Source organism: Zingiber officinale, chromosome 7B, assembly GCF_018446385.1.
Source record: "Zingiber officinale cultivar Zhangliang chromosome 7B, Zo_v1.1, whole genome shotgun sequence".
Taxonomy (NCBI): Eukaryota; Viridiplantae; Streptophyta; class Magnoliopsida; order Zingiberales; family Zingiberaceae; genus Zingiber; species Zingiber officinale.
In genome coordinates, this window is record NC_055999.1 from 4,874,409 (window position 1) to 4,901,636 (window position 27,228).

At 38.3% G+C, this 27,228-nt stretch overlaps 3 protein-coding genes across 4 annotated transcripts; all 3 read right to left on the reverse strand.

Moving 5' to 3' along the window:
- Window positions 1-6,569: 6,569 nt before the first annotated feature.
- On the reverse strand, window positions 6,570-9,841 carry LOC122005126 (two-component response regulator ORR24-like). Of its 2 annotated transcripts, none has more exons than XM_042560047.1 (6): window positions 9,463-9,841; window positions 9,182-9,334; window positions 8,460-8,873; window positions 8,299-8,375; window positions 6,917-8,044; window positions 6,570-6,710 (listed from the first exon to the last, which is right to left on the reverse strand). In XM_042560047.1, the coding sequence occupies exons 1-6, from the start codon at window positions 9,632-9,634 to the stop codon at window positions 6,660-6,662; spliced, it is 1,995 nt and encodes a 664-aa protein (XP_042415981.1). In that variant the 5' UTR covers window positions 9,635-9,841; the 3' UTR covers window positions 6,570-6,659. The 2 variants fall into 2 exon arrangements, with proteins under 2 accessions (XP_042415981.1, XP_042415982.1); XM_042560048.1 differs by having other exon boundaries at window positions 9,172-9,334.
- A 3,470-nt stretch (window positions 9,842-13,311) lies between these two features.
- Window positions 13,312-14,254, reverse strand: LOC122003526 (ethylene-responsive transcription factor ERF003-like). The gene is made up of 2 exons (XM_042558633.1): window positions 13,999-14,254; window positions 13,312-13,920 (listed from the first exon to the last, which is right to left on the reverse strand). Exons 1-2 carry the CDS (start codon window positions 14,079-14,081, stop codon window positions 13,521-13,523), a joined length of 483 nt encoding a protein of 160 aa, XP_042414567.1. The 5' UTR covers window positions 14,082-14,254; the 3' UTR covers window positions 13,312-13,520.
- Window positions 14,255-20,313: 6,059 nt separating this feature from the next.
- Window positions 20,314-22,263, reverse strand: LOC122005127 (transcription termination factor MTERF9, chloroplastic-like). Its single transcript, XM_042560049.1, has 2 exons — window positions 20,978-22,263; window positions 20,314-20,565 (listed from the first exon to the last, which is right to left on the reverse strand). Exon 1 carries the CDS (start codon window positions 22,170-22,172, stop codon window positions 21,267-21,269), a length of 906 nt encoding a protein of 301 aa, XP_042415983.1. The 5' UTR covers window positions 22,173-22,263; the 3' UTR covers window positions 20,314-20,565; window positions 20,978-21,266.
- Window positions 22,264-27,228: the final 4,965 nt, after the last annotated feature.

Genomic DNA, 27,228 nt, shown 5'->3' on the forward strand with positions numbered 1-27,228 from the left:
ATTTAGCAAAACCCTATACAAAAACTTGAAACCGCTGAATGGGCGCACATTCATTGGCACTTAGAATTTTTTACAAAGTACTAGAGGGGAGTACAAAAAGCTACTTAAAAATATGAAAAGAGCGCTAGTTGAGGTAGTTGAGAACGTCATCCAGGTGCAACTCGGTGAGCTTCTCCCTATTTATAATTTTGTTAGTCAGCTCTGAAGAAAGATAACGACCATCCTTCAACTGTTGAAGGGTCCCATCGATGTCGCAGTTAATGAGGTGAAGAGCCCGGTCGGTGAGCTTATCATTGAATGAGTCAGAGGAGAGATAATTCACCTTAAAACCTCCAACCAATTGGGTTCCTCCTCCTTGTATTTATCGAAAGCCACTCAGGATGCCTCTAACTCAGTCTTTAATGAAGTCAACTCGACATCTTTGGCGTCGAGCTAGAGCTTGGTCGCCGCTTGCTCGCGGCTCAGCTAGCCCGTTCGGCCTCTAGAGCAGCTTCTGCCTTCTTGAGATTTTGAGCCAAAACTCAAGCCTTCTTATTTTTAATGTCCAAGCCTTCAATGGCTCAGAGTTTTTTGGCATTGGCAGAGTTTATCTTCGCCTCAAAAGAATGAGCCTGCTTGATAAGCCGGTCGAGTTGGAGGGCTTGCTCGTGATTTTTATTTTTCTCAACACCGATCGCCCGTTCAGAGCCTAGTAGCTTCTTGAAACTCTGGTCCAAGTCTTCTTTCAATTGGGCCACCTCCGCATTCAGTTGATCAATAAGGGTCTGGAAGGCTTCTAATCGCCTGGCCGGAGCGCATAGTTGCTATAGCTCGTGCTCCAAGAATGCCAACTTCTAACGTATGGCTAGGCTTTCAACCCAGAACTGCAGTAAGAATAGGTTAATAAGCGTCAATCAGGAAAACCAAAAGTAACACTTAGTAAACAAATATATACTTCGGTGGACTTCTGAGTGAAGCCGTCCGCGAGCACCCTAGGTAGAATAGTTACCGAGCAAGTCCTTGCATTGGCTCAAACTCGGGCCAGCGATCCTTAAATCTTAATTTAGTGCTCAGGGGAGCGCTACTCAACATCGTCAGGATGATGCTACTCATCGGTCGGTAGGTGGATGATGGTCGTTATGTGCTTGTGGCTGTTGGGATCCGACTGCTCAAAAGTAGTCGGATCCTTTGACTTGGACATCGGGGAGGAGCTGATGGTAGACACCTGGGCAGCTAGCCTAGACAGATGGGGTGGTATGTACGCAACTGGTTGTGCATATATGGTCCTGACCGGCAACGCAGATAGCGAGGGTGTTAGATCAGACAATGGAGGAGTGGGAACGACAGTCTCTCTCTCTCTCTCTCTCTCTGAGATGGCAAAATATGAGGTCTCGCCCTGCTCGAAGTGCGGGTGTGGGGCGATAGGTGTAGAGGTTTGCAGGACAAAGTAGCCGAACAACAGGAAGCTTCGCCTCGGTGCCTCTTGCATTGTTGGATTATTGGCTCACCCGAGGTGGCCGACTCTAAAGGCACCGCGATTGGTGCTATGGTTGGCCGCTCAGGGGAAGTTCGCCTGTGGCGACCACAATCGCTAGCCATCGTCCGACTTCCTCCTGCCTCACTAGCTGTTGTGTGGCTACCCCTACTTCGTCAGTCGGAATGTTCGACTGGCAGTAGACCACCACTTTCCAACTCAGCAACTCCCTTAGCGTTGATCTCCGCATCGGTGAATCTACTTTTGCTGCTTGACCAACAGCAGCCGGTGTATGTTATATTTCTGACCGGTCATACTGGAGGCTGCTGGGAGGTAGTCTGATCAGCTTCGATATCTTCCGAGCGAAGAAGGCTTCATCAATTCCATCTGCCAACCAGTCGGAAAGTTGGGCCAGATGGTAAAGCAAACAAAAAAATAATGGTCCCTCCAATACTTATTGGAGGACGACATTTTATCAAAATAGACAGCGTCCACTCGGGCTTGAAACAAAAAGGTACCCAGCTCGGATAACTTTGGCCAACAAAAATAATGGAACACGCGAGGTACTAAGGGAATTCCGTACAGACGGGATAGCACGACCACCCTGCACAACAACCTAAAGGAGTTGGGCACTAGTCGATTCAGAGAGATGTGGAAATATCTGCTCACTTAAGAGAAGAAAGGATGAATGGAAAATCAAAGGCCGATGTAAAACTGGTCTTTAAAGAAGGTGATAAAGTCATCATGCGAAAGATGGGGACGGTTGTAAGCAGAAGGGATGGCAAGTTGGTAATTAGCGGGGAAACAATAGTTAAGCTTCATTTGGTCGATTTCGTTGCCGTTGAATTTGGAGGCTGTGGAGGTATACCAGAGCTCGAGGATGAGTAGGGGAGGACGAGGAGACTAAGCCATGAAGAATAGAGGGGTTAGAAGATCAAAAGATTTGAAGAAAGAAAGGGAGAGAAGTTTACTGCAGAAGAAATCACCGACGGAGAAGGAGGAGACAACGGTGAGTGCGAGGAAGATGGCGCATCGAATAGAAAGAATTAGTGGCTTAAAAATATGGAGAGTGGTCATTCTCAGTCGTTCGATCAAGGGCTTTGTAAAAAGAGGAGTTTATCGCGACCATTGATTTCAAAAAAGATAGCAATCATATCATTCCCAAACCGTCGCCTATCACATCATATCTGTGGCGGCATGCGGGCACACCACATGACATTCTTCTACATGAAGCATTAATGATAAAGCTGAGAGCATGATTACGGGGCATGGTGGCGTAGCTAGGATTTTTACTCAGGAGGGGCAAAGCAGCGGAGTCAGCGAACGATGACGGTGATGCTGGCAACAAACAACGACGTCGGTTGAGCGAAAGAAAATAATCAAGAAAATTTCACCTTAATTAAAAGGTGTTTTACTCAGGAGGGGCAAAGCGGCGGAGTCGGCAAACGATGACGGTGATGCTGGCAACAAACAACGGTGTCGGTTGAGTGCAAGAAAACAATCAAGAAAATTTCACCTCAATTAAAATGTATTTTTTTTTATGGAGCATCGTCGAAGCGACGACGTCAGCCTAGTGAAGATGATGACCATGCAACAAAGACAGTGATGATGGTAGCAACCGGTGTGCGGCGATAGTGACTTGGGCTATAACGGCAGCGACATGTCGCGGAAGATTTTGTGGGTAAAATTAGAGTTAGCAAAAAGAATATGAAATAAATTAGAGGAAGAAAAAAATGAAAAGAGGAAAATAAAAGTTCGCAATTAGAGGAGGAAGAAGAAAAACGGGCAGAGAAAAAAATTGACTTGGGAAAAGAGGAAAATGGGTTCGGCTGAAAGGGTTTTAATTGGATTTTTTTTTGCTAAAAAGACGAGAAAATTTCAAAATTTATGACTATACCTTTTTTTTTAATTTTTTTTCCCACCGTATTAATGTTTTCCTTGAATTCCAGGAGGTGCGACCGCACCCCCTAAGCTTTATATAGCTACGCCCCCGCATGGCCGAGCATGCCTAGCATTAATGGAAGGAGATTTGAGCAGCTTTCGAGAAATTAAGATGACATCAGCGGTAGTTAAAAACCACTACTATCGGGAGCATAACTTAGCGGAGAATCAAAAAATTGGCTAAGTGTCTTCGCTTCAACAATCAAACGGCGGCTTTAATACCGAATGTCTTCACTATCCGAAGCCAAAGGGTGGCTTTAAAACTGGACGTCTTTGTCAGCAGCAGTCAAACAATGGCTAAAAAACCCTGGGAAGACATAAGCAAAGTCTATAGGCGGCCCTGAGTTGCAAGACGCCTGATTGGATAGAGAGGCTCACGAACATACTAATGGTCCAATCAGTCGGACCTACAGTCTTCTTCGACTAGACTTGAAGTGGAGGCTTGTGATCCAATGATGATAAGGGATTCCACCAAAGGTGGGTCAAAATAAGTAAGACCAACTGACGTGGAAGATAAAGTTTAGCGAGGTATCCTAGTCCGCCGAGCGGACCATGCAGTGCTGAGCGGACAAGGTATTACCGAATGGGTCGGTTATGGCCGAGCGGATGCTGATAGCTATCTCGATAAGTAAGTCGGGCTCTGCACTAGGCCGGGTAAAATGACCTTCTGATAACGAAGAGAAATAAGCAACAGCTGATCTCGCCGACCGGACTTTGTGTCCTATCTGAGCGGGATAACCGCAGACAGTCAGAAAGCAAGGAAAGTGACAAAATCGACAGGTCCTGAGAACACCGCCGAGTGAAGGTAGCCCAACCGAGCGGACCCCTAGCGGTTGTGTAGACCCCATTAAGTATCTTGTCAAATCCTTTGGGAGTCTATGATGCTGACAGCGGGGCATGCCCAACAGGTAATTGTACGTTAGAAGCTTAAAGACTGTCACGTTAGAGGATTGCATGACTATTTAAAGAATGGTGTCAGAGATACTTTTTGACCTATCTCTTCCTAGGACACTTAAAAAGATGTATCTACACCTTGAGATGCATGCATAAGCACCATGTTGACATTATAAAAGGGGGTTCATAGCTATAGGGGAAGGTATGCGCAACTTCGTCTTCTACATCTACTTGCTACAGTTCCCATTTCTTGAGATCATCGGACACTAACTTGAGCGTCGGAGGGCCAACGCCGGGAACCCCTTCTCGGCCCAGCACTGATGTTTGTTGTCTTGCAGAGCTACGTGGAGTCTTCGCTGCGTCAACCGTACAGTCACATCCCCAGCTTGCCATCTTAGCTGGTTTTAGATAGGATAACATCTATTGAAGAAAAAATAATCTAATTGACACATTTAAGATATAAATACTCTAGTTAGGCGATGTGAAATTATGACAAATGCGTACATCAAATGAAGAAAAGGAAGACCAAAAAGACTTGGTTAGCAATAATAAAATAAAATAAAATTTATTTAAATATAGATAATTATATAGTAAAGGATAGAATCCAATAACATAAAAGGATCTATATAGTCAACTTCACCTAATAGGATAAGACTTTATTGTTATTATTATTACTGTTATTATTTCATATATAACAAAAATTTGCAACAAAAAATAACCTTGTATAATAAATATAACTCATCCATCTGAGAAGATTTATTCAAGGTTGATTACTATTTTGGTTAATTTTGTTACATGTGCGAGCAAATATCAGCGTATCTATATCTCGTTTGCTATGCTACAGACTCGACCCTACGGACCCTAGGCACTTTGATTGAATTTAGGCACCCGGGGTTGAATCAGAATATTTTTTTATTATTTGTTTATTTTTGAGATATATTATATGTATTTAGTGTTCAAAATTTTAGGATTTAGGAGTTGGGTTATAATGAGTTTGAGTCAATAAGATTTTCTCTCTAGGGTTTAAATTTCCCTCTTGGATTATAGTATTCAAAATTAAAAATTTTAATATTCACATAGTATATTATATGTATTTAGGGTTTAAGATTTTAAAATTTAGGGGTTAAGTTATAATGGACTTAAACTAATAAAAAAAAATTCTCTAGGGTTCAGGCTTCTCTCTTAATTTATAGTGTTGAAATTAAAATTAAAAATTTTATATGCTTACAATGTATAGTGCTTGTTTTAAGGAAATATTAATTAAAAAAAAATTAAATCCAGCACAGGAATGATGGATACACAAGACAAAATATATATAGTTTATCAAATCTATATAGGTAATATTATTTATCTTAAACAATCTAGTATAATCAATCCTAAGATAAAATATAAATAAATAAATCATATAAATATTTTATGCTAGCATAAGAGTCATCTACACAGGTCAAATATTTTATTAAATCTACCTGGACATTATGGTGGACGGTTGTTGATTAGTATCTTCATTCTTTATTTTACATTTTTGAAGTTTTTGATTAGTTATTAAATTATTCAATTGAAAATTTTGAATTTTAATTTTTCAGAGGTGAGTTACTATATGTTAGTAATTTGCATGCACTAATATGTGTACAATATATATTGCACTGTAGCTTCGTAATTTGTTTGGCTACTTAAATCGGTCTACATCTTAGCATACCATGACAATGAGCCTGATGCTTTTCATTTAAAATACATTTTTAATTTTTAATTAACATGCAAAATATGCATCGATCAATATCAGTAAAGCAAGTTGCGTCATGACCTTGATGGTGACTTTAAGAAAGCTAAGCAGGAGACAAGTGATTATAGAATGATGGCAATTAGTGTGTAATAATAACATAAGAGGATAATGTATGTGATCAAAGAAACAACATAAGAGCTAAAGGTTAATGAAACAATTTGAATATATAAAACTACATAAGGTCAAAAAATATATTTCTCCTTTTAAATAGGTTTCTAACCAAGTTCATTAGACCCTTTTCTGGTTGGTTATGGGTACAGAAAAGAAAGGGGTGGCCGCACCTTGTCAAACATTTGCCATGCTTGAAACTCAAAGGCTACCAGAAAGGTTTACACATTCAAAGCAACCTCCCTGTTTTTTTTTAATTCCTCAACAATATTGGAGAATTTCGAGTGTATTAGAATACATTGATTTCCGTTGGAAACAAAAATATTATTTAGCTACAGTTAGTTTCCTGCAAGTTCCCATCTACCGAGCAAAGAAAAGAAAGCAGATTCAACGTAGTACGGAATCATTTGATTTACTCGGATCTAACAGAACAATGATTCTCCTCAAAAAGAGGGTAGCTTGAAATTCATCAATAAAAAAATATTACATGCAAGCGTCAAATTCATTCTCCGAAAGGCTGATACGACCTTTTTCCTGCAAAGTAGAGTCAATTCGATTAGAAAATCGTGAACAATAATGCAACAAGATAAAGGTCAGGACAATTCGTTGGTTAGATGATTGACAACATAGTTTAAAGAAACAAAAAAAAAAAGAGTAGTTTATGGTGAAAAAAGTTGTGATTGTTTACTAAGACAACTCAACACTGAATTGATAGTGTATGCAAACAGAGAATATCATACCGGTTTGATAAGAGAACAAACTACGTCATCAAGGCAATAACCAGATGACTGGGTTCCTTCCTGCACATTCATTATCTCCTGCAACCCGTCGGCAGTTAACTTACCAATCTGGCAATTTGATGGAAAGATTGAACTGCTGGTGTTATGGTGACTGTTCACTCTTTGATTTCCAGGAGAATTAGACACGAAATTAGTACACAAAGAAGTACTAGAGTGAAAATTGAACAGGGCTTCTTGTTCATATATGCCTTCCTCCGGTGCTCTTTGTTTAGAATTGCCTGTCTCTCCATCTATAGTTGTAGGCAACAACATTGTCAGTCCACCAGAGGAGCTAGCCTGACATTTTGCATCTCTGCCTGTAACAGGATCTTGTACAGTGGAAGAAATGCTTTGAGGCTTGTTTCTCCTTTGTGAGATGGGAAAGTTGTCCAAGTACTTGGACAAATCATCATTATTAGTAAACGAAACTATTGTTGGATACTGGTTTAACGGAACGGCAGATTGCGAATCAGCTTTGCGTCTACCAGCATCAGGCAATTGGGAAGAAAACCCAACACTAACATGCAAAGGATCAAAGGTTGTGGACAATGATCTACTTGAAGAGAGGCCGACCGTTGCACTGGAAGGAGTTTGTTGCTCGAGTGATTGTGTTATAAAGGCATGACTTGCCACATCCAGAAAAGGACTGGTGGGAATAGAAATTGCATTTCCAGATAGGAAACCAGGAAAATGACAACTTGGGTCTTGAATTCTTTTTAGTTGCATTTGTTCAAGTTCCGATGAGGCGGGAACTCCCTGTAACAACCTCCCATGTTGATTGCTGGCATGAATTACTGGTGGGAGTCTGCTTATATCAGCAGAAGGAATGATTGAATTGCTACTCCCAACTTGAATTACTCTAGAAGAGGAAAGATCATGACTTCCCAAGCCACTTGTATTTGCTTTAACAAGCACTTCGCATGGTTGGAGTGATCTAAGGGCCTGTAACTGGCCTGAAGCACCCAAAGCGTGAAAGCTCCCAAAGCCATCCAATGAACTTATATACGAGTTCCTACCTCCAAAAGCAGCAACCATGTTGACCTGTCGACTTGCTGCAGCACTCAATCTTTTCAAGTAAAGCCTATACTTCTGCAATTACAACACAGTACTGAGCAATAAAATCTAACTGAACAGGTAGCAGAGCAAGTAGACAAACTCATATTATCGTGCACATACAAAATGACAAAGAAATAAACACAATCTTCCTGGGTAACCAGTGTTTATTACCCACGGTAGAGGTAGTAGAGGTAAAGCCTAACTTACTGCAATTTCAATACAGTAACTTATATATTGTGGTATACGCATCATAATGAAAATGAAAAGGTATAAATTCGAATACATACCTGTAGATGGCTTGCAACATTTTCTCTTGTAAGCTTCTCAACATTCATAAGCTCCAGTATCCTCTTAGGTACGGCCTCTACAATGGAAGAATCATAGCAACGAATTGGTACACAGAAATATCAAGGTCAGATAGAACAAAAAATATAGGGGCGGTACATACTGTCAATTCCCAACTGATTAACAGCAGCTACAAACTTCCTATGTAAGTCAATAGACCAAACAACCCTGGGCTTTTTTTGAGTAGTTGTATCATCATTCTCCTGCATATTCTCCTCAGAGTTGTCATCGCCTTCGTCATTCTGGTCCTTCCTCTTCCTTATAAACTTTTCATTGCAATTGGGCGAGCTATTCATGTTCAGACCGTCAGCAGATTCTTTACTAACGATTTGGTGCTTGTCTGATTCTTCCCCGTCATCAAAATGGCTATACTCTTTGTGTGCTAACTTCCTTCTCCTTACAACATGCTGCCATATATTCTTGAGCTCCTCAATCCGAACTGGTTTGAGCAAGTAGTCACAAGCACCATGAGTTATGCCTTTCATTACAGTTTTGGTCTCACCATTCACAGAGAGCACTGCATTCAACCAATTTATCACAGTTAACCTCTGTGGAGTTCAAAGATTCAGTAAACCAATAGAAACTCACAATTGCCTGAGGTTGTCTGTTAGGCACTAAAGTTTTTTTTTGAAAAAAAAATAACTTTATCTGATCTAAATGAGTTATCCAACTATTTGTGTAATGCACGCCTGCTTTAAAAGTTAGGTAAATTGCCAAATAAAAACATTACCAAAATGGTTTCTGAAGAAGAAACTAGCATGCGTACTAGACAAGCATATACTACTGTACAAAACATGGATGAAATTGAGATCATCCTTGGCTTACTGATGACCGGAAGGTCCATCTCGAGGCCCACGAGCTCCAGAAGCCTGAACCCATCCATGTCTGGCATATGCACATCACTGATAACTAGATCAAATCTGTTCTTATCCTCCCTCAGCAACTCCAGCGCCGAAGCAGCCTGATTCGTAGTTGTAACTGGCACATCCGACCAAATTAAAATCGCTCTCAAGTAGATCGTAGCAACAGATACAGTGAAAAAAAAAGCAATTAATATTGATATAAAAGACGAAACTTTTGAACACGAAGAAGGAAGGGGAGAAGACCATTGTATCCGCATCGAAGCAGCATGGCCTCCAACACTTTGAGGCAAGTGGGATCGTCGTCGACGGCGAGGACACGCATTCCTACAGGGAACTGGTCGTTCTGTCCGTCGCCCCTCCCCATCAACAGCGAGCCCCCTTTCCCTTCTCCCACCGTCGTGCGCCAGGAATGCATCAACGACAAAATACAAAACAAAGATCAAATTTTTGACAGTGTGTTGCTGGAAGGAACCTATAACAAGTTCAGGAAAGGAGCAGGGAAGAGTCTGGTCTCACATGGTATTGCATCCGAAAGAGTGGAGCGAAGCCAGAAGGAGTGGGATGGGTTGGCAGAGCGCAGAGAAGGAAAGGGTTGATGCAAAGGAAGGTTGTGTGGCAATTAGGAGGGAGTCAAATGGGGAAAGCATCAGCAGACACCGCCTTTTTTTATATTCATTTATCATAAAATCTTTGGAAAATTTTTGAAAATCAAACCGAAATTTGTCAACGAGATTCTTCCGTAAAATCTTTCTCCAAATAATGTCCATTTAAGATTATTAACAAATTTAAACATTATAGTTGTAGGCTCACATTGTATCTGTTAATGGAGAAATATATATCAATAAAAGGAACAAATATATATATGAAGGGGATTTCATTCCATTTGCATCATCATAATACAAAATCATACAATTTTTTTGGCTTAAAAATTATAAAGAAAATAAATCTTCCTTTCTAGTGCAGTGCATATATTATCACTTTTCGGTCTAATTATTTTTGTTATTGGAAACTCTCTTTTAGTTGGTTCATTTGTCAACTCAAGGAATCGCATTTTCTTAATTTAATGTATAGAATAAAATAAATGCTCTCTTTTAATTACTGTATTTAAATTTATAGAAAAGTATAAGATATTTAATCAAGAAAGAGCATTCGTATCGTTAATAATAAATTAGTTTTGGCACTTCTTCTGCTCTAAATAATCACATATTCAAATTAACCATGTAATCCCAGGTAAAAAATAATAACATTAGGAATAGTTAAATATCAATCATCATGTTTGTCTATCAAATTTGTCCAACTCTAACATGCTAGCATATTTGGTTCAATTAATTTAATTATTTGTTATTTTGTCTTGCATTACTTAATTAATTCATCAAATTCATGTTAATATATATATATATATATATATATATATATATATATATATATATATATATATATATATATATTTTGGTTGGAGGAGTGAATAGACCACCAAATTAATAATTTTAGAGCATAAAACAAATAAAAAATTTATGTATAAAGAAACTATGCAAATTGATCTTCTAAATTTATATCTATAACCAATTAAATAATTGCCTATTAACACTTTCATAAACTAAAATTTCCATAATAAATTATTCTTTTTATTTGTATTTTAAAACTAAAAATAAAGTATTAAAATTAATTTAAAGAAATATTTGTCAGATTTTTCACCTTTAATTAAAAATCAAGTTTAATTATTTATTTATAATAAAAAATTTCATTAAAAAGTTTAAAAAAAAAAACAATCTAAAGGCCTTAAAGCTTCCCTCTATGTCAGTGTTGTGCCAATCATAATTTTTTTTTAAAAAAAAATAGTTTTATCAATAATTCTAATTCAGCATCGTTATTTTTGATATATATATATATATATATCGAAGTGATCTAATGGTATTCATTTAGATATAAAATTAGATTAAGTCGTTACAGTCCTCGTCTGTTGTGGTAATTAATTATGTTTATGCTACTTTAATTAATGCATATGATTAGAGTAACCTTAGGTGCATAAGCCACGTATCCAAATGAATCGGATCCGACGATAATGCAATTTAAATTGATAAAAAAAAATAGGTTCAAGTTCGGATTAGACATTTTTTGATTCGGATCAACTTTAGGTTGAAATATTTTCGGATTAAAAATTTTCGGGTCGGATTCACGTTGACCCAAATTTAGGATTTAGTGAATTTTTGGGGGTTAAGTTGAATTTTATTTTAAAAATTAAAATATTTTTATATATATTAATATTAATGTTAGTTGGATAATGATGTGTTATTGAGAAAAAAACGAAGATTTATTTGAAAAATAATTTAGAAAAATCATTTTGAATTATATTTTCGAATTATTCGATTGAATTCAGATTAGTCGGATTCAAGTTTTGGTACAGAGATTTCAAATTCGAATTAAAAAAAAAAAAATCTAATTCAATTCGAATCCAATCCCATCCATCCATTTGGATGCCCTTTTAGCCACCCAACCAAAATATCTGCTGACTGCAACTGCAAGCCTCGTCTTAACAGGTTACCTAATTTTTGTTTTGCCGCAACTTTATAATTAACTGCTGTTGCGGGTGTGGGTTCTTGCGATGGCAGACAAACTAATGAATGCATTGGGCTGCTTCATTGAATTATCGACCTTTTCCCTTCATTATCAGTCAGTTTCAATTCAGTCACATCTAATATCTAATCTAACACTTAGCCTGCTCAGCTAGCCAAGGTTTCTACTTCTAGGGCTTGCCTAGCTACCAACTCAGTGCACCTACTGCTACAAAATTCACAACTTGGGAACATAACACTGACAAGTTTATCTTTTTCTGTCGTTCTACACTGTGTACTTTCAATGGCAAATACCTACATGCCAAATGTAGGTTTAGCTTTCAGATCCAGTTTATCATTTTTTTGATTCATATTCTTTTATATTTCGATTTTTTTTACTGACAATTAGAGTATAAATTGGAGCTAGCTAGCTAACTGGAGTATGTGCTGATGGTGAGTTGATTAGAACCATTGGAGCTAGCTGGGTTCGCAGACTGGAGCTGATATTGAGATTCTGAGAACCAAGGCCCAACACTGGAAGCAAAGGGACAAGAGAAACCGGATAAAACAGGGTGATGATGAAAGTACTGAATCTATTTTCATAAATTTGCACAAGGAATATAAGGACTCAAATGAAGTCCTTGTGGATTGATGGAAAGTTGATGAGTTCACTGAGTTCTACAAAGGAGTCTGGGTGTTGAACAGAAGGCCGAATTGAGTAGCTAATCTCGTGGCTCACACCTTTATAGCTCTAAAATTGAATCAGCACAGGTACGCATAGCTGCAAGTTCCTACTTCTCATTGATTTAACACTAAATCTTTCCTAGCTACATGGGAGCAAATTAAGGGTGACTGTATGCGATTTGCGCATGAATTCTCATTCTTTCAGGTTTTTTTTTCCCTTTTTTTTCTTCTGGTATTTCTCCCACAACTCTCAGAAAGCTTCCAACTTGTGCCACTTCAATTCGAGTTCCAGGTACTAAAGTTCTTCGAGAGCTCTAAGATGTCTTCTTTTCTTTAATTTTAACCTTTTCAAAAAATGTTTTTTCTTCGAATTTTTCCAAGAGTTTTTACTGAAATTGGATTCCGACATTTTAATGTGGTATGATCTGTACTATGTCAATTAATGGGATATTACTCATGCAAAAAAAAAAAAAAATCAAAAATATATTTTACTGAGTTCTTGCACGCATAGAGTATAAAGTACACTCTGTTATTTATGTACGATTTTAAAATTAAATTCATGTGTAAATTTTCAAGTATTAATTTTACACAAAAAGTATGAAATTATATACTAGGTGACAAAATTATATTATGTGTTATTAAATTATTATAAATTTTATTATATGTGTTTTAAAATTATATCTTAAATATTATCATACGTACTACTATGCCAAAATTGCTATATTACGAAGATCCACTCAACCCCATCCTAATCATTGAAAATCTATATACTCTCCTCATAAATGTATATTTAATAGCAGCAATCTCAAGCTCTAGTTTTTCCTAGCATCCTCTGAAATTTGACTTTATCGAAGAATTGAAGAAAATTTCCTTGTAAAAAACACAGAGACTTTTATAATCTATCTAGAAAGGAGAATATGCAGCAAGTCATAACTTCAACTGACTTATGCTAACAACTGGATAATCTTTATGAACAGATACCTGTACAACAACTACTATTCTGATGATGCATAGATTTGAAATCATCTAAATTCGGAGAAAATTAAATAAATAACGTTGAGACGATCACAGAGAAGTGCAGCAGATCTCGATGCAGAGATTAGAATCGAGCAGCTCCTGTATCATCTGCTCTATTTGGTGCTCCTCCAAGCAGTCGAACTCAACCTCATGGCCATCACACTCCTCCTGCTTAGTCTGGCCGTCGGCGAACTCGGGCGTTTCGCGGCCGTTCGACGGCGTCCGACCTTGACCGCCGCCCTTAAGCTGAGCAGCGGCTTGGAGCGACGCCAAGTTGCAGCGGTGGAGCTTCGCGGTGAGCGCGGCGGACAAGTAGTTGGTCTTCGGGGGCGAACCGCCGGGGAAGTTGGTCCGCGCGCGTGCCCCGCACATGAGCCGAGCGGCCTCGTCGTAGGCGTGCGCCGCGTCCTCCGCCGTCTCGAAAGTGCCGAGCCAAATCCTCGTCTTCCTGCAAATCGGAAAGATTAGAAGAAACATGCAAGAAAAAAAAGAAGATAAAAGTAGGAGCTCAAGTTGAGATTTTTACAGCAGGGGGTGGCGGATTTCGGATACCCAGGATCCCCAGTGGCGCTGACGGACGCCGCGGTAGCGCTGCTGTGGCCTCACCATGATTTGGGGAGAGAGACGAAGTGCGAAAAGCAAGAGAAGATTGCTCTGTTTATGGTGAGGAAGAGACAGCGAGGTCGAAGGTTGCTCTGTTTATAAAGCAGCGTGCGTTAATGGCTGCAGGGTTTGGAGTGGACACGATCGAATTCGTCACTCCATTTCATTTCCGGCTTTTGCGCCTGCACTACGTCAGTCAGGCGTAGATTTGTCGAATGCAATTAACTTCCGGTCTCCCTAGCCTACCCACTGTAGCCATTTCTCAAGTGACACTGAGTTATTTTACATGAAAAAAATCGAACTCTTTTAATAAGTCACTCAATTTGTATTAAATTCTTTTGCCTAATCGTGACTTGATTTTCTGGTTTATATGCTGATTGATACGATGATGAAGAGGATACATTAAAGATGGATCCAAGTAGAAAAGAGCAGTAGTCAAAGTTAAAATAGTTAGAAGAAATTAAAGACTAAGGACTATAGATCAAATGAAGTTGGTTAAACGGACCTCCAATGTCAGTCAGACATGATCATCCGAACAATCATCCTCCAAAAACTTACGATCGAGGTTAAGAAGCATACAGTAAATTTTCCGACCTACCGTCTTTGTCGATCGAACAACATATCTGGTCAGACAAATGGTAATCCTCCAACAACAAGAGAGTCGAGTGAAGGACAGGCCGATAGCTCTAATTAGTACGAACGAGCTGGAATGTCCCTGTCGAGCGACCTCAGTCGGCCAATAGTAAGACCCACCTACATATCTCATTGTACTCTTTTGGGAGTTTCTGTTGCCGACAACAGAGCATGCCCAGCATGTAAATCGTACTTTAGAAATCTCTAACCTATCATATCAAAAATTTACATATCCGTTTAAGAAAAGATGTCAGGAATATTTTTTTGCTTATCTTTTTCTAGGACGTTTTGAAAAACATGCATACGCTTTGAGATACGTGCATAGACAATACAGTGACACTATAAAAAGAGATTTATATTCACAGGCGGAGATATGCGATATCTTGTTATTCTATACGCTCTAGTTACTGTTCATTACTACTGTTCTTCTCCATTGAGCCGAGGATTGACTTGAGCGTTGGAAGATTAATCCCGAGAATCCATTCCTGGCCCGGTACTAACATTCCTAATTTTGTAGGATAGCAAAGAGCTTCCATCAAGTCAACCACAGAACCACGCTCCTAGCCTGTCATCTTCTCAGCTTTCAAATAGAATCATATTTAATAACAAGAAGTCTCCGTCAAATTAACCATAGAGTCATATTCTCAACTTAACATCTTCTCCGTTTTTAGAGAAGATGATTCTTCATTCAGGTTCAAACAAACTGTACTCCTACAAAATTTTCTCTTAAATTATCCAATAAATTAATTTTTATATTGGTTTGTTCACATTTATCTCAAAATGACTCAACAATCTAATCAGCTCGTCAGATATAGAGATGCAGTACTAAGGAAAAATAAAAAATGTTTCAGAATCTAATTAATAAGAGAAATGATGGTGTTTCCTCTGAAAGTTTGAGTTAAATTATTCTGTCAATGGGTTTGAAAACAAACTTGGGAACTCAAATTGAACATGTAGGAAAGGTAATCCATGTCGTCGACTAATCGAAGACCTCCCCTGGTTAATTATTAGCCTCGTAGGGCAGACTTCCGATCTAATCTGGAAACCTAATATCTTCAGATTAGATAGGTTTGCAGATAGAAATATACTGGTTGGAAATAGGATAAGGATTGCTGGTATAGAGCAACAGGCGTTTCCGTTCAAAGATTTTATCTGGGATTTCCAGCTGGAGAATTGTGACAGGCAAAGAAATGAGCATCAATTAATTTCCAGGTGCAATGCACCATGTTCATCAAATATGAATATGGCATTGTGACAGGGGAACGAACTAGTGCCCTGCTTTGGAAGGTAGTGGAGCGGTGCGAGTGCATGCCCATACCTCGCTGCTTCAGAGAAGGAGACTTGGTAGTATGCTGCGTACTACATTCGCTCCAGTAAGACGACAATGTGGTGACTCGTGACGGAGAGTCATTGACTTCTTGGGTTGACTGTACATCCTCACGCCGGAAAAATAATAATAAAAACTTGAGGATGAGGAATAACTTAATAAACAAGTTATGGACGGTCTCACATGGATGGAGATATGTAGGGAGCAGTTCAATTCATCTGGACTTCTATTTCGTGCGCTACTTTTAATGAACTTACAAGTCATAATCGATCTTCCATGGCATGTGATGGAGATCAGATGTTTATATTCTCCTTGGATTCTGACTCTTCTTGTTCGCATGCTGCTTTGTTCCAAATCCTTAAGCCGTCCATCGAAGAAGACGGGGACCGAAGTGCTCCAGCATCGCTCGTGGATTGTTTTTGTAAGCGATGTGTCACTTTGTCATGGAAACGTGATGACTGAAGGCCCACCAGACGAGTGTTCTTCTGTTGATGCTTCGGAACTACATGTATAATTAATCCAGGGTTTGCTGTTATTAAATCTGTTTAATCTTCTTTTTTTTCCCTAAAGATATTTCTACAATTATGTCACTTTTCCTTTTTACATTTTGAGAATGGGGAAAACAAATGTGCGTATAAAAAGAGGAAATTAATAGAAAAGTTATATATAAAAAAAGGCATACCTTCACATCTATGCACACATGTTAATAGAAAATCTTAACCCTAGTCTTAGCTCTAAAATAAAGATTGGAATTATTTTCACAGTAAATCTAGCCTAATTGTGTTCTTGGTTCATATTGTTAGGAATCATGCTTTTACTACTTTTGTTTCCTTGCTTATTTGTTTGGTAAGGTACAAAGACGAGGACTGTTCTCTAAGGTTTCTCATTTGGTTTGCCATAGAGTTTTGGGTGGTAGCCAACTTTGTCCAGAGATCTCTGTCTATCCTAGAGTTGGATATTGTCATTTGGACAATGCGTCGCAATGCTATCTTTTGCTCTAAGCGTGCATGTTTAGTTAGCTAGTGCGCGCTACATGACTCTTCCGCTTCACTCAAGGTCATTTCATGCCATAGAACAGAATAGATTAGAGCAGAGCATTAGCTGTAGGTGGTACTTAAACATAGGGCTATAAATGAACTAAGCATTCGTAAACGAACTTGATGTTCGGCTTAGTAAGAATTTATTTATGTTCGTTCAATATACATAAGATTAATTAAACAAACAAGCTTAAACAACTCGTTAAGCTAAACAAACAAATTTGAACACATATATGTTCAGCTCGTTAACGTTCATGAACGTTCGTGAACAATTGAACAACATTCATGAACAATGTTCATGAATCATATTCATTAATAAATTTTTTTTAATATGTTAAATAAATAATAAAATAGCATAAAATAAATAAATAAATTTAAATTATCAAACTAAATAACCAATCAAACAACTAAAAATTTTAAACAATCAAATAAACTTGAATTGAAAGCTTGATAACATCTAAACGAACAAAACTCAAGCTAAGCTTCTAATAAGCTCAAGCTCATAAAAAATAAATCAAGTCAAACTTGAACACTCATTTTAAAAGTTTGGTTCATTTTAAATTCAGCTCGGCTCGGTTTGATTACCTTATTAACTTTGAACACCTCAAAATTCAGCTCGACTTGTTTACCGCCCTACTTAGGCACTCGACTGGATAGACTCATGCCGCAAAGGAGACAATTGAAGAAAAAACAGAAGAAATTACAATGTCATTCATCCCCTAACATAATGTCAACTATCATAGAAATGCACAGACCTATGATGTTATTGTTGATAAAAGAGAGCACTATATTTGCACCAAAATAACAGGCATACAATAAACAGGTAATAAAAGAGTAAGGTTCAGAAATTGTTATCTCCTCCGATTGAAGCGTCGGCGTGCCGACTATCTTTAGAGAATATATTGTCGCCCACGGTGCAGAGGCTCTCCGGCAAAATTCTCCCAAGATCCGACAACCACTCGCGTCATCTGTAGGTGCACTCCAAGACGAACGTTGCACTCAGACCCAACCTCATATCGTAAAATACCAAGCCTCAGGACAAGCGCACACACACACAAAAAAGGGAAGAAGGAGAAAAGCAGACTGCTCGAGAGATACCGAACGAACAAGGAACAGAGGCGCAACATTTATTCACTCTGAAGCAAAGCACTGCTTCGCCAACGAACCAAAACGTGCGTCGGTTCTGGACAGAACCAAACCAAACCAAAGACTGGCAAAAACAAACCAGATCGCCTGTAAGTGTGAGGCCCACGAGCTGGGGATTTGCACCCCCCTGCGTGCGATGATCGCCTGCGTCATGCCCGGTTTATGAATTTCCGGCTTGAACCCCCCGAAACCACCTGATTTGGACTCGACCCGCGCATGCGTGTATATCCCTTTAACTTTGCTAAACAAGAATGGAATGACTCCATATATAAGATCTTTCAACCTTATTAACTTAGCAATGTGAGACTAAATGCATATACATATGCATTACTAGAATAACAAAAAAAAAAAAAAAACAAAGCATAATTTGAATTAAAAACACGGAACTCAACAGTTATAAGAGTGTGAGAATCGAGACTCAGAGGATGACAATTAATATGGCGGGACTCGGTGAGAGAAAAACTAAGAAGGATCAAGGAGTTTTTAGAATAAACTTGTTTCCTCTTGATTCTCAATGCTAGTAGCAGCAACCTGATGGCATAACCAGGTTAAATTTTGAATTCCTGTACAATACAGGCATAATAGACTGGCAAGGAACTTTACGCAAGAAATCTCTTTACAAAATAAATAAATAAATTGCGCGGGAAATTTTGACCTAACAATCAAAATTGTCAACAGCAACACACTTGAGTGATTGCAGAATAGGGATATTGGCATATAATCCAAGAAGAAGCCCAAAAGCAAAATACCTATAAGAACTCAAAATTGTTCTCATAATAAAACATGTTTGATGTCATTCTCTCAAACAGCAGAGTCAAAATACAGTGCAACAACAATCAGTGAGTTGGATACTGCAGGAAGGATGGACGAAAAGTGCTTGTAGAAAATTGATATTTCGATAAGTGTGACAAAAGGGATTCACTTACAGTACGCTAGCTCCCAGAGGAAGCAGGTGGAATGCCATAGATCACTACGTTGACTAAAAGTTCATCAAATAAAAATTGGGAATGTCCAGAAAATAAGAAATGATATTGCATATATTATGTTAACTTTCAAATCATAAGAATATGCAAACATGATCTAGAATAAGTTGGGATATCATCTGGATAGCATAATCACCAGGATAAATTCAATTAAATACCAATGGAGCTTCCTTTAGGCATGTCACATGAACAGGACTTCTTATTCATGTTTTTGGCAAAAGATGATCAACCACTGAAGTAGATTTCGAACCTGAAGCTTAGGGACGGAATTATTTTCACAGTAAATCTAGCCTAATTGTGTTCTTGGTTCATATAGTTAGGAATCATACTTTTACTACTTTTGTTTCCTTGCTTATTTGTTTGGTAAGGTACAAAGACGAGCACTGTTCTCTAAGGTTTCTCATTTGGTTCGCCATAGAGTTTTGGGTTGTAGCCAACTTTGTCCAGAGATCTCTCTTGGGTCATTAACAGTCTATCCTAGAGTTGGATATTGTCATTTGGACAATGAGTCGCAATGCTATCTTTTGCTCTAAGCGTGCATGTTTAGTTAGCTAGTGCTCGCTACATGACTTCCACTTCACTGTAGGTCATTTCATGCCATGGAACAGAATAGATTAGAGCAGAGCATTAGCTGTAGGTGGCACTTAGGCACTCGACTGGATGGACTCATGCCGCGAAGGAGGCAATTGAAGAAAAAACAGAAGAAATTACAATGATATTAGAAAATAAATTGTCATTCATCCCCTAACATAATGTCAACTGTCATAGAAATGCACAGACCTATGATGTTATAAGAGTGCAAAAATCGAGACTCAGAGGATGACAATTAATATGGCGGGACTCGGTGAGAGAAAAACTAAGAAGGATCAAGGAGTTTTTAGAATAAACTTGTTTCCTCTTGATTCTCAATACTAGTAGCAGCAACCTGATGGCATAACCAGGTTAAATTTTGAATTCCAGTACAATACAGGCATAATAGACTGGCAAGGAACTTTACGCAAGAAATCTCTTTACAAAATAAATAAATAAATTGCGCAGGAAATTTTGACCTAACAATCAAAATTGTCAACAGCAACACACTTGAGTGATTGCAGAATAGGGATATTGGCATATAATCCAAGAAGAAGCCCAAAAGCAAAATACCTATAAGAACTCAAAATTGTTCTCATAATAAAACATGTTTGATGTCATTCTCTCAAACAGCAGAGTCAAAATACAGTGCAACAACAATCAGTGAGTTGGATACTGCAGGAAGGATGGACGAAAAGTGCTTGAAGAAAATTGATATTTCGATAAGTGTGACAAAAGGGTTTCACTTACAGTACGCTAGCTCCAAGAGGAAGCAGGTGGAATGCCATAGATCACTACGTTGACAAAAAATTTATCAAATAAAAATTGGGAATGTCCAGAAAATAAGAAATGATATTGCATAAAATATGTTAACTTTCAAATCATAAGAATATGCAAACATGATCTAGAATAAGTTGGGATATCATCTGCATAACATAATCACCAGGATAAATTCAATTAAATGCCAATGGAGCTTCCTTTAGGCATGTCACATGAACAGGAATTCTTATTCATGTTTTTGGCAAAAGATAATCAACCACTGAAGTAGATTTCGAACCTGAAGCTTATTATATGACGAGAACTATTTCTCAAGTATACAAACATTAAGATAAATATCAAACAAGAGTTTCACATAAATACTTAAGGTTACAATAAGAGTGGTTTATAATCACAGCTGACATTGTTTAAATAAGAAGAATCTCAAACCTGATTATAACGCAGAAACCCTCCCTTATGTTTACCCAGAATGCAAAGCTAGAAGAATTCCTTCCTGGCCCTCCAAAATCTTAACCACTTCAGGGACCTCTTCTTTATATGGGATAACAAACTTCTCCACGAATTTCTTATCTGAGAACGTCAAAAGAGTAGTAAACTTGCACTTAACAGTCCATAGCCTTTTAGATTTCAACATTTCCACCACACGAAATCGAGGAATCATTCTCTTCTTCAAACTAAATCCGAGAAGGGACGGATTTTTGGCGATTAGGGGAGGCGTTCAACCAACTTCCTCGACATAAAAATGCATCTTTTTGCGTAGCTCGTCTACGGATAGAGACAAGAAACTTGGCGACTTCCTTAATGCCTCGGAGAAGTCTGTCTGCGACCAACCAAGGCTCATCAACAGGTTGCGCTTAGCCTCGACTTTTTCTTTACTGACAGTTTGGAGAATGTAAAGGGCCCATAGATACAATGGAGATAGCCTAGGTATCCCCATCTCATCGGCTCTATCGACCAAAACATGAAGTGATTCTGGTTTCTGGCCAACAAATCCTGGGTGGTATCTCGCTGCTCGAGACACTCTATCTTCAGAAATACCTAACTCTTCCCTTAGGAACTTCAAATTAGGAAATATTCTTTTCTCAAGGCTATACCTGAGGCACCAGCGATTCTTCTTGACAATCTTGACGAGAAGCTCCCTCGATCCAAAGAGGCTTTCCCATATCTCCAACTTGGGGAGTATAGAACGTTTCAGGTTACCGGTAAGTATGGAGGGATTCGATGCAATGATCTCGATTATGTCAGACTTCGAGAAACCCATATCCACAAAAGATCGTAACTTTGGGGCCAGATTATTCTTCACATCGTAGACAATGAAATCAGGTGAGAGAACGACGATCTTCTTGATATAGGAGTCCTCGAAGCCCTCGGATCTCAAGAAGTTGAGAACAACATCGGCTTTCTGGGTGGATTTGCCGCGGGATAGTTTGGAGACCTTGGATGCCTCGGCGGCGGATAAGCCCCACGAGCGGACTAGGTATTCGGCCATGGAAAGTGGTTTGGAGGACTGACCATCCGCCGCGGCGGCAGCGTCCGGGAAAATCGAGGAAGAGAAGAAAAATGTGTGGCAGCCGGATCGCAAGGATGCCAAGACGCCGCTGCGGCGTATGATCGAGGGCCGCATAGCGGCGACGCTTGTAGCAGTGAGGTCCCTGGCCGCAGCGGCTGTTTCGTGTCACACTGTTCGATCCGGGTCGATTCGGAGTAGACCTATTTAGATATATAAAATCATAAAACCTAAACCCTTATATATATATACACGTAATACTGTAATACAGTTGAGAAAAAGTTAATTTTTTGTATATTATAATAGAATAAATGTCCCACAACGTAATGTAATATAGATGGGCAACGTATCATATTTCTGATGTAATGATTAAACATTAATTTTCAAAAATTAACAATTTTAGTTCTCCACTCGATTTTATAAGCTCGTGATTTGTCTGATGTGTCATTGTGGATTTTTATATATTTTTATACTAATAATTTCTAACTAGATTTTGGAGCGTTAATTTTTAGCTTTTAGTTTGATTAGTTTATGCTCAACGGTTAAAGATTTTTTTGCTGATAGTGTTGAAGATTCATCAAGTTGGGTGCATCGATACATTATCTCCTTTCAACATTGATATGCAATTTATTTTGTATCTATAATATTGTTAAGTTAATATGTTAAATGCTTGGATAGCTCAATTTAGAAATAAATATATTGGATTGCATTTGGTGCACTGAAAGATTTATTTATTAATTTTATTTTTCGTAATTGGTGTTATTTTTGTTTCCCCCACCATTTGTTTTACATTGATTGTGAAATAATACTTTTAAAAGCTTTAAATACTTGTCATTTCGTTTAGTTATTTAATAAAGAATGAACAATCATAATCAAAGATAAGAGAGGTCCAAGCAAAAAATAAAAGAAAATGGAAGCATGAGGTGGAAGCATGAGGAAGATGCCAAGCTTGTTGAAGCACTTTTAGATATGGTAAATCTTGTAGCATATAAAGCGGAAAATATGTTCAAACCTAGGTATCTGAATTATGTTGAGAAGAAGATGCAAGTTTCTCTACCAAACTCAGGTTTGAAGATCAAACCACATATTGAATCAAGAATTAAAATCTTCAAAATAGACTTTCATATCGTGTATGACATGTTGAATGACCTTAATATAGACTTTTCACAAGTGTTGAAGGTCCCACCAATATGATGGAAGACATACAGAGAAAAGATACCAATAATTATACTAACAATGACATTTAAACAATTGTGGAAAATGACCTTGAAGATTTGGATCCTCATCCTTCATCTTCTCCTTTGCAATCTCCAAGAAGTAAATGCAGAGATCTTATGCGTAAAATAATAACACACATAGTAGAAAAATCTCTTTAGAGATCCAAACAAATATTGTATATTACATTTTCCTATTCTATCAGATAGAATAATTATCTTTGATGCGTGAATATTACTCTCAATAGCAACTTTGATTTGGATGCAAATCTTAAGGTGATCAAGTAGTCGCGTCTCTTCAATATCCACACGAACAAACTCCTCGTTCGTCGCACAAACTTGGTATCAGAGAAGAACCACCTTTTGAGTGATGGCAACAAAGAAGGGTTCGGCCAAAGGAAGAAGAAGACTAAAAGGTTCACTTGAAAAACACATTGTAAAAAACCACCCTTTTATATTCATTCAACGAATACTAAGAGATTTTATCTTTTGGTCTTCCTCCTTCAATGCATGATTAATCTAACTTAATTATCATTATTCTTCTTTAATAAGTGGATTCAATTGAATCTAACTCAATGATTCTAACTCGGATTAGACTCGATTCAACCCTATGAGTCTAGCTCGGATTGGACTCAATCTAATGATTAGATTCATTTGAGTCTAATTCGAATTAGACTTAATCCAATAATTTTAAGACCCATGATAATATAGTCAAACTAAATTAAACTCGTCTCAAAATCAACATGTTCTTTGTAGTGACCCAATCGGTTCTCGTAACGATAGTAGTGTCTCTAAAACCATTTCAGATATACAATCGATGAGTGACATTTAGCAATGCATCATTGCTATCCAAGTGATGAGAATGTCGAGATCTGACCTAATCTTTCTGTGCCTATTATTTCGTATAACTTGGTTCTTCTATCCTTGATATCTAGATTGATCAATGAGACATAAATTGTGTTATCTTCTTATCAATCTTTGTATTTCTTGATCCCTAAGTAAACATACTTAATTAAATAAGCTCAATATCTCATATTGACTAATTTGAGCATTATTATGCATTATTATGTTCTACTTAATCAAGGGATCCACTGATATCACTTTCGTCATATGGAAGGAATAGATCACGTTTACATCACTCACATCCGTCTTCATAACTTATTGTATACCTAGTGATCAACTTTATAATCCATCTTGTTATAGGTAACGTTTGTCGATACCAAAGTACACAACTCCTTATGTAGAGAACTATAGTAACTTCAGATCTCAGGAGTATTCATACCAATAGTCACTATGAAAATATTTATAACACTCATATAACGGTCCATGAAATATTCTTATAACGAATCAATTCAGTACATATTATCTAATATATATATTATCTGTTAGGGTCAATTTGGTGCTAGAAAGGGGGGTGGGGGTGGGGGTGGGGGTGAATAGCTCATTGCGCTTGATTGCTTGCTTCGTTATTGTTGATAGGCAGCGGAATAAGAACACAAAGCTCTCAACAATGCTAACACGAGGATTTACTTGGTAACAACCTCAAGAAGTAGTGACTAATTTAAGGATCCACACACGACACACTCACTCCACTATGAAAACGCTCCTTTAAGGTAACTACCGAAGGCGGAGAAGCCTTGTACAAACTCACAATACAACAAGAAGGAAAGACAAGCTTATACAATACAAATCTTACAAGATTTACAAAATCCTAGCTTGCTTCTTCTTGCCTGAATACACCCCTTGACTTGCTTGGAAGTGCACCAACACTTCTCTCTAAGCCTCCAAGATATTGTGTGTGCTTGTGAGCTTTGTGGAGAAAGTCGTTGAGAGATCATCGCTTTTTGCGCTGGAGAAGAAGCACACGAAGAAGACGCTCGCCAACGGCTATAACTTGCGCAACGATCTGATCCCAATCGATTAAATGACTCTCAATTAATTAGGGAGGCTTTGAATCAATTGACTGATCGATTAAGAGCACCTTTGTGCTCTCTGGAAAATACCTGAATCGATCGCCGATCGATTCAGCCTCTATCGCGTGATTTCTAGCTCCCCAGTCGATCGGCTAATCGATTGGCAACTTTCAATCGATCAACTGATTGATTCGGAAACTCACTGTTCTCTCAGAAACTCTCCCAATCGATTGACCAATCGATTGGGGAAGTTTTGATCGATTACCCAATCGATCAAGATAGTTTCTGCACCAAATCGCGTCAACCAATCGATTGGATAATCGATTAACCCCCCCCCCCCAACCCAATTGATTGGCAAGCAGAAAAATGTGTAGAGCTTGAAATGATCTTCGTTTCACATCTGAGATCATCTCATTCTGATATTCGAGTCAAAAGTTATGGCCTTCAGAAGTTTACTACGTTCGAACTTCCTAGTTTCATGCCAACTCCCTATTGGACTTACGACCGCTAAGTGTTCGGTCAACTTTTGACCCATCTGGACTTTCTCTTTGCCAACTTCTCATTGGATCACCAAGTGCGGTCCTCCTTGACCCACTTAGATTTACCGTCTCGTGCCAAGTGTTCAGTCCTCCATGATCCACTTGGACTTTCTTCCACCAGATGTCCGGTCACCCTTGACCCATCTGGATTTCCTTGTGCCAAGTATCCGGTCAATCCTTTGACCTACTTGGACTTCTCAATACTAGGTGTCTGGTCAATCTTGACTCACCTGGATTTCTATGTGTCTGTCTTCACTCACCAGGTCTTTCCATCTGTCTAACTTCACTCACTAGGACATCTCATATGCCTGGCTTCATTCACCAGGACTTTCACCAAGCTTCACTCACTAGGGTTTTCACCTGGATTCACTTACCAGGATTTTTACACTACCCGGCTTCGCTCACTGGGACTTTCACCTACCAAACCTCCAGTTAGGACTTTCCAGTTAAGTATCCTGTCAACCCTTTGACCTACTTAACTCTTCTTCACATCTAACTAGTCAACCTTGATCAGAGGGGAATTATTTCAACAATCTTTCCAAATGGATGATTGCATCTGCAATCTCTATGTATTGTCAAAAATTGAAACTCAAATATCAAGACTCAAGCTTGAGCCAACTCAAGCTTAGTCAACCAGATCAACCTTGACCTAGGGATATTGTACCAACAATCTCTCCCTTTTAATGTTTGACAATACATTTAAGTTATGCTAATCCCATAGTCTCAACTTCCTTTCATGCCAAGGCATGAATGAGGGTTTCCTTCATTCTTTCCCTTTCCTAGAGGGCAAACTCCCTCTTTAGGTAATGAAGGCCTAACTTAAATCCTACATTCTCCCCTATTGGCACACATAAAAAAAACTCTCCCCCTGAAGAGTTACTCATCATTGTTCACAACTTCACTCGTTGTTCACAACACAACAATGAAGGTCTCATACCCTTCATTATCTCTAATGTTCACCCTTGAACATTAACCAATCCAACAATGAAGGTCTCATACCCTTCATTATCTTCAATACTCACCCTTGAGCATTAAATCTCTTCACAAACACAATGAAGGTCTCATACCCTTCATTGTATCCAATACTCATCCTTGAGCATTTTTCAAGCGAAGGGTATACCACCTTCCATGGTTTCAGAAAATAATTTTCATGTCTTTAGTGAGTGACTCCCTCTAAAGACATGCTCCAAACTTCTGTCATTGCACCAACAATGACTTGGAATCCCTAAACCTTTAAAAAATCCAAAATTAGAAGTTTTGAGGTTTAAATATCTATATTTGAATGCAAACCTCAACCTAAACTTTAACTTAGTCTTCCTTAACCAATCCATCCTTGTTTTCATCATGAAACCCCCTCTCTCCCCCCCCCAAATGTGTACAAATGTGTTTCAAGGAGTTAGTAATGATTTCTTAGACAAAAAATGGTTTAAAGTGCTGAAATCAGACATATACAATTGAAATCAGCCTTCTCAATTGATTGGGGTTGGATCTCAATCAATTGACACCA

Excerpts from the sequence above, each read along its gene's own strand:
- LOC122005126 (XM_042560047.1), bottom strand. The coding sequence starts at position 9,634 with ATGCATTCCTGGCGCACGACGGTGGGAGAAGGGAAAGGGGGCTCGCTG. Across the intron at positions 9,335-9,462 it reads GCTTCGATGCGGATACAATG|TTACAACTACGAATCAGGCT; the intron begins GTCTTCTCCCCT and ends CGGATGTGCCAG. Across the intron at positions 8,376-8,459 it reads TAATCAGTTGGGAATTGACA|AGGCCGTACCTAAGAGGATA; the intron begins GTATGTACCGCC and ends CTTCCATTGTAG.
- LOC122005127 (XM_042560049.1), bottom strand. The coding sequence starts at position 22,172 with ATGCGGCCCTCGATCATACGCCGCAGCGGCGTCTTGGCATCCTTGCGA.
- LOC122003526 (XM_042558633.1), bottom strand. The coding sequence starts at position 14,081 with ATGGTGAGGCCACAGCAGCGCTACCGCGGCGTCCGTCAGCGCCACTGG. Across the intron at positions 13,921-13,998 it reads GAAATCCGCCACCCCCTGCT|GAAGACGAGGATTTGGCTCG; the intron begins GTAAAAATCTCA and ends TCCGATTTGCAG.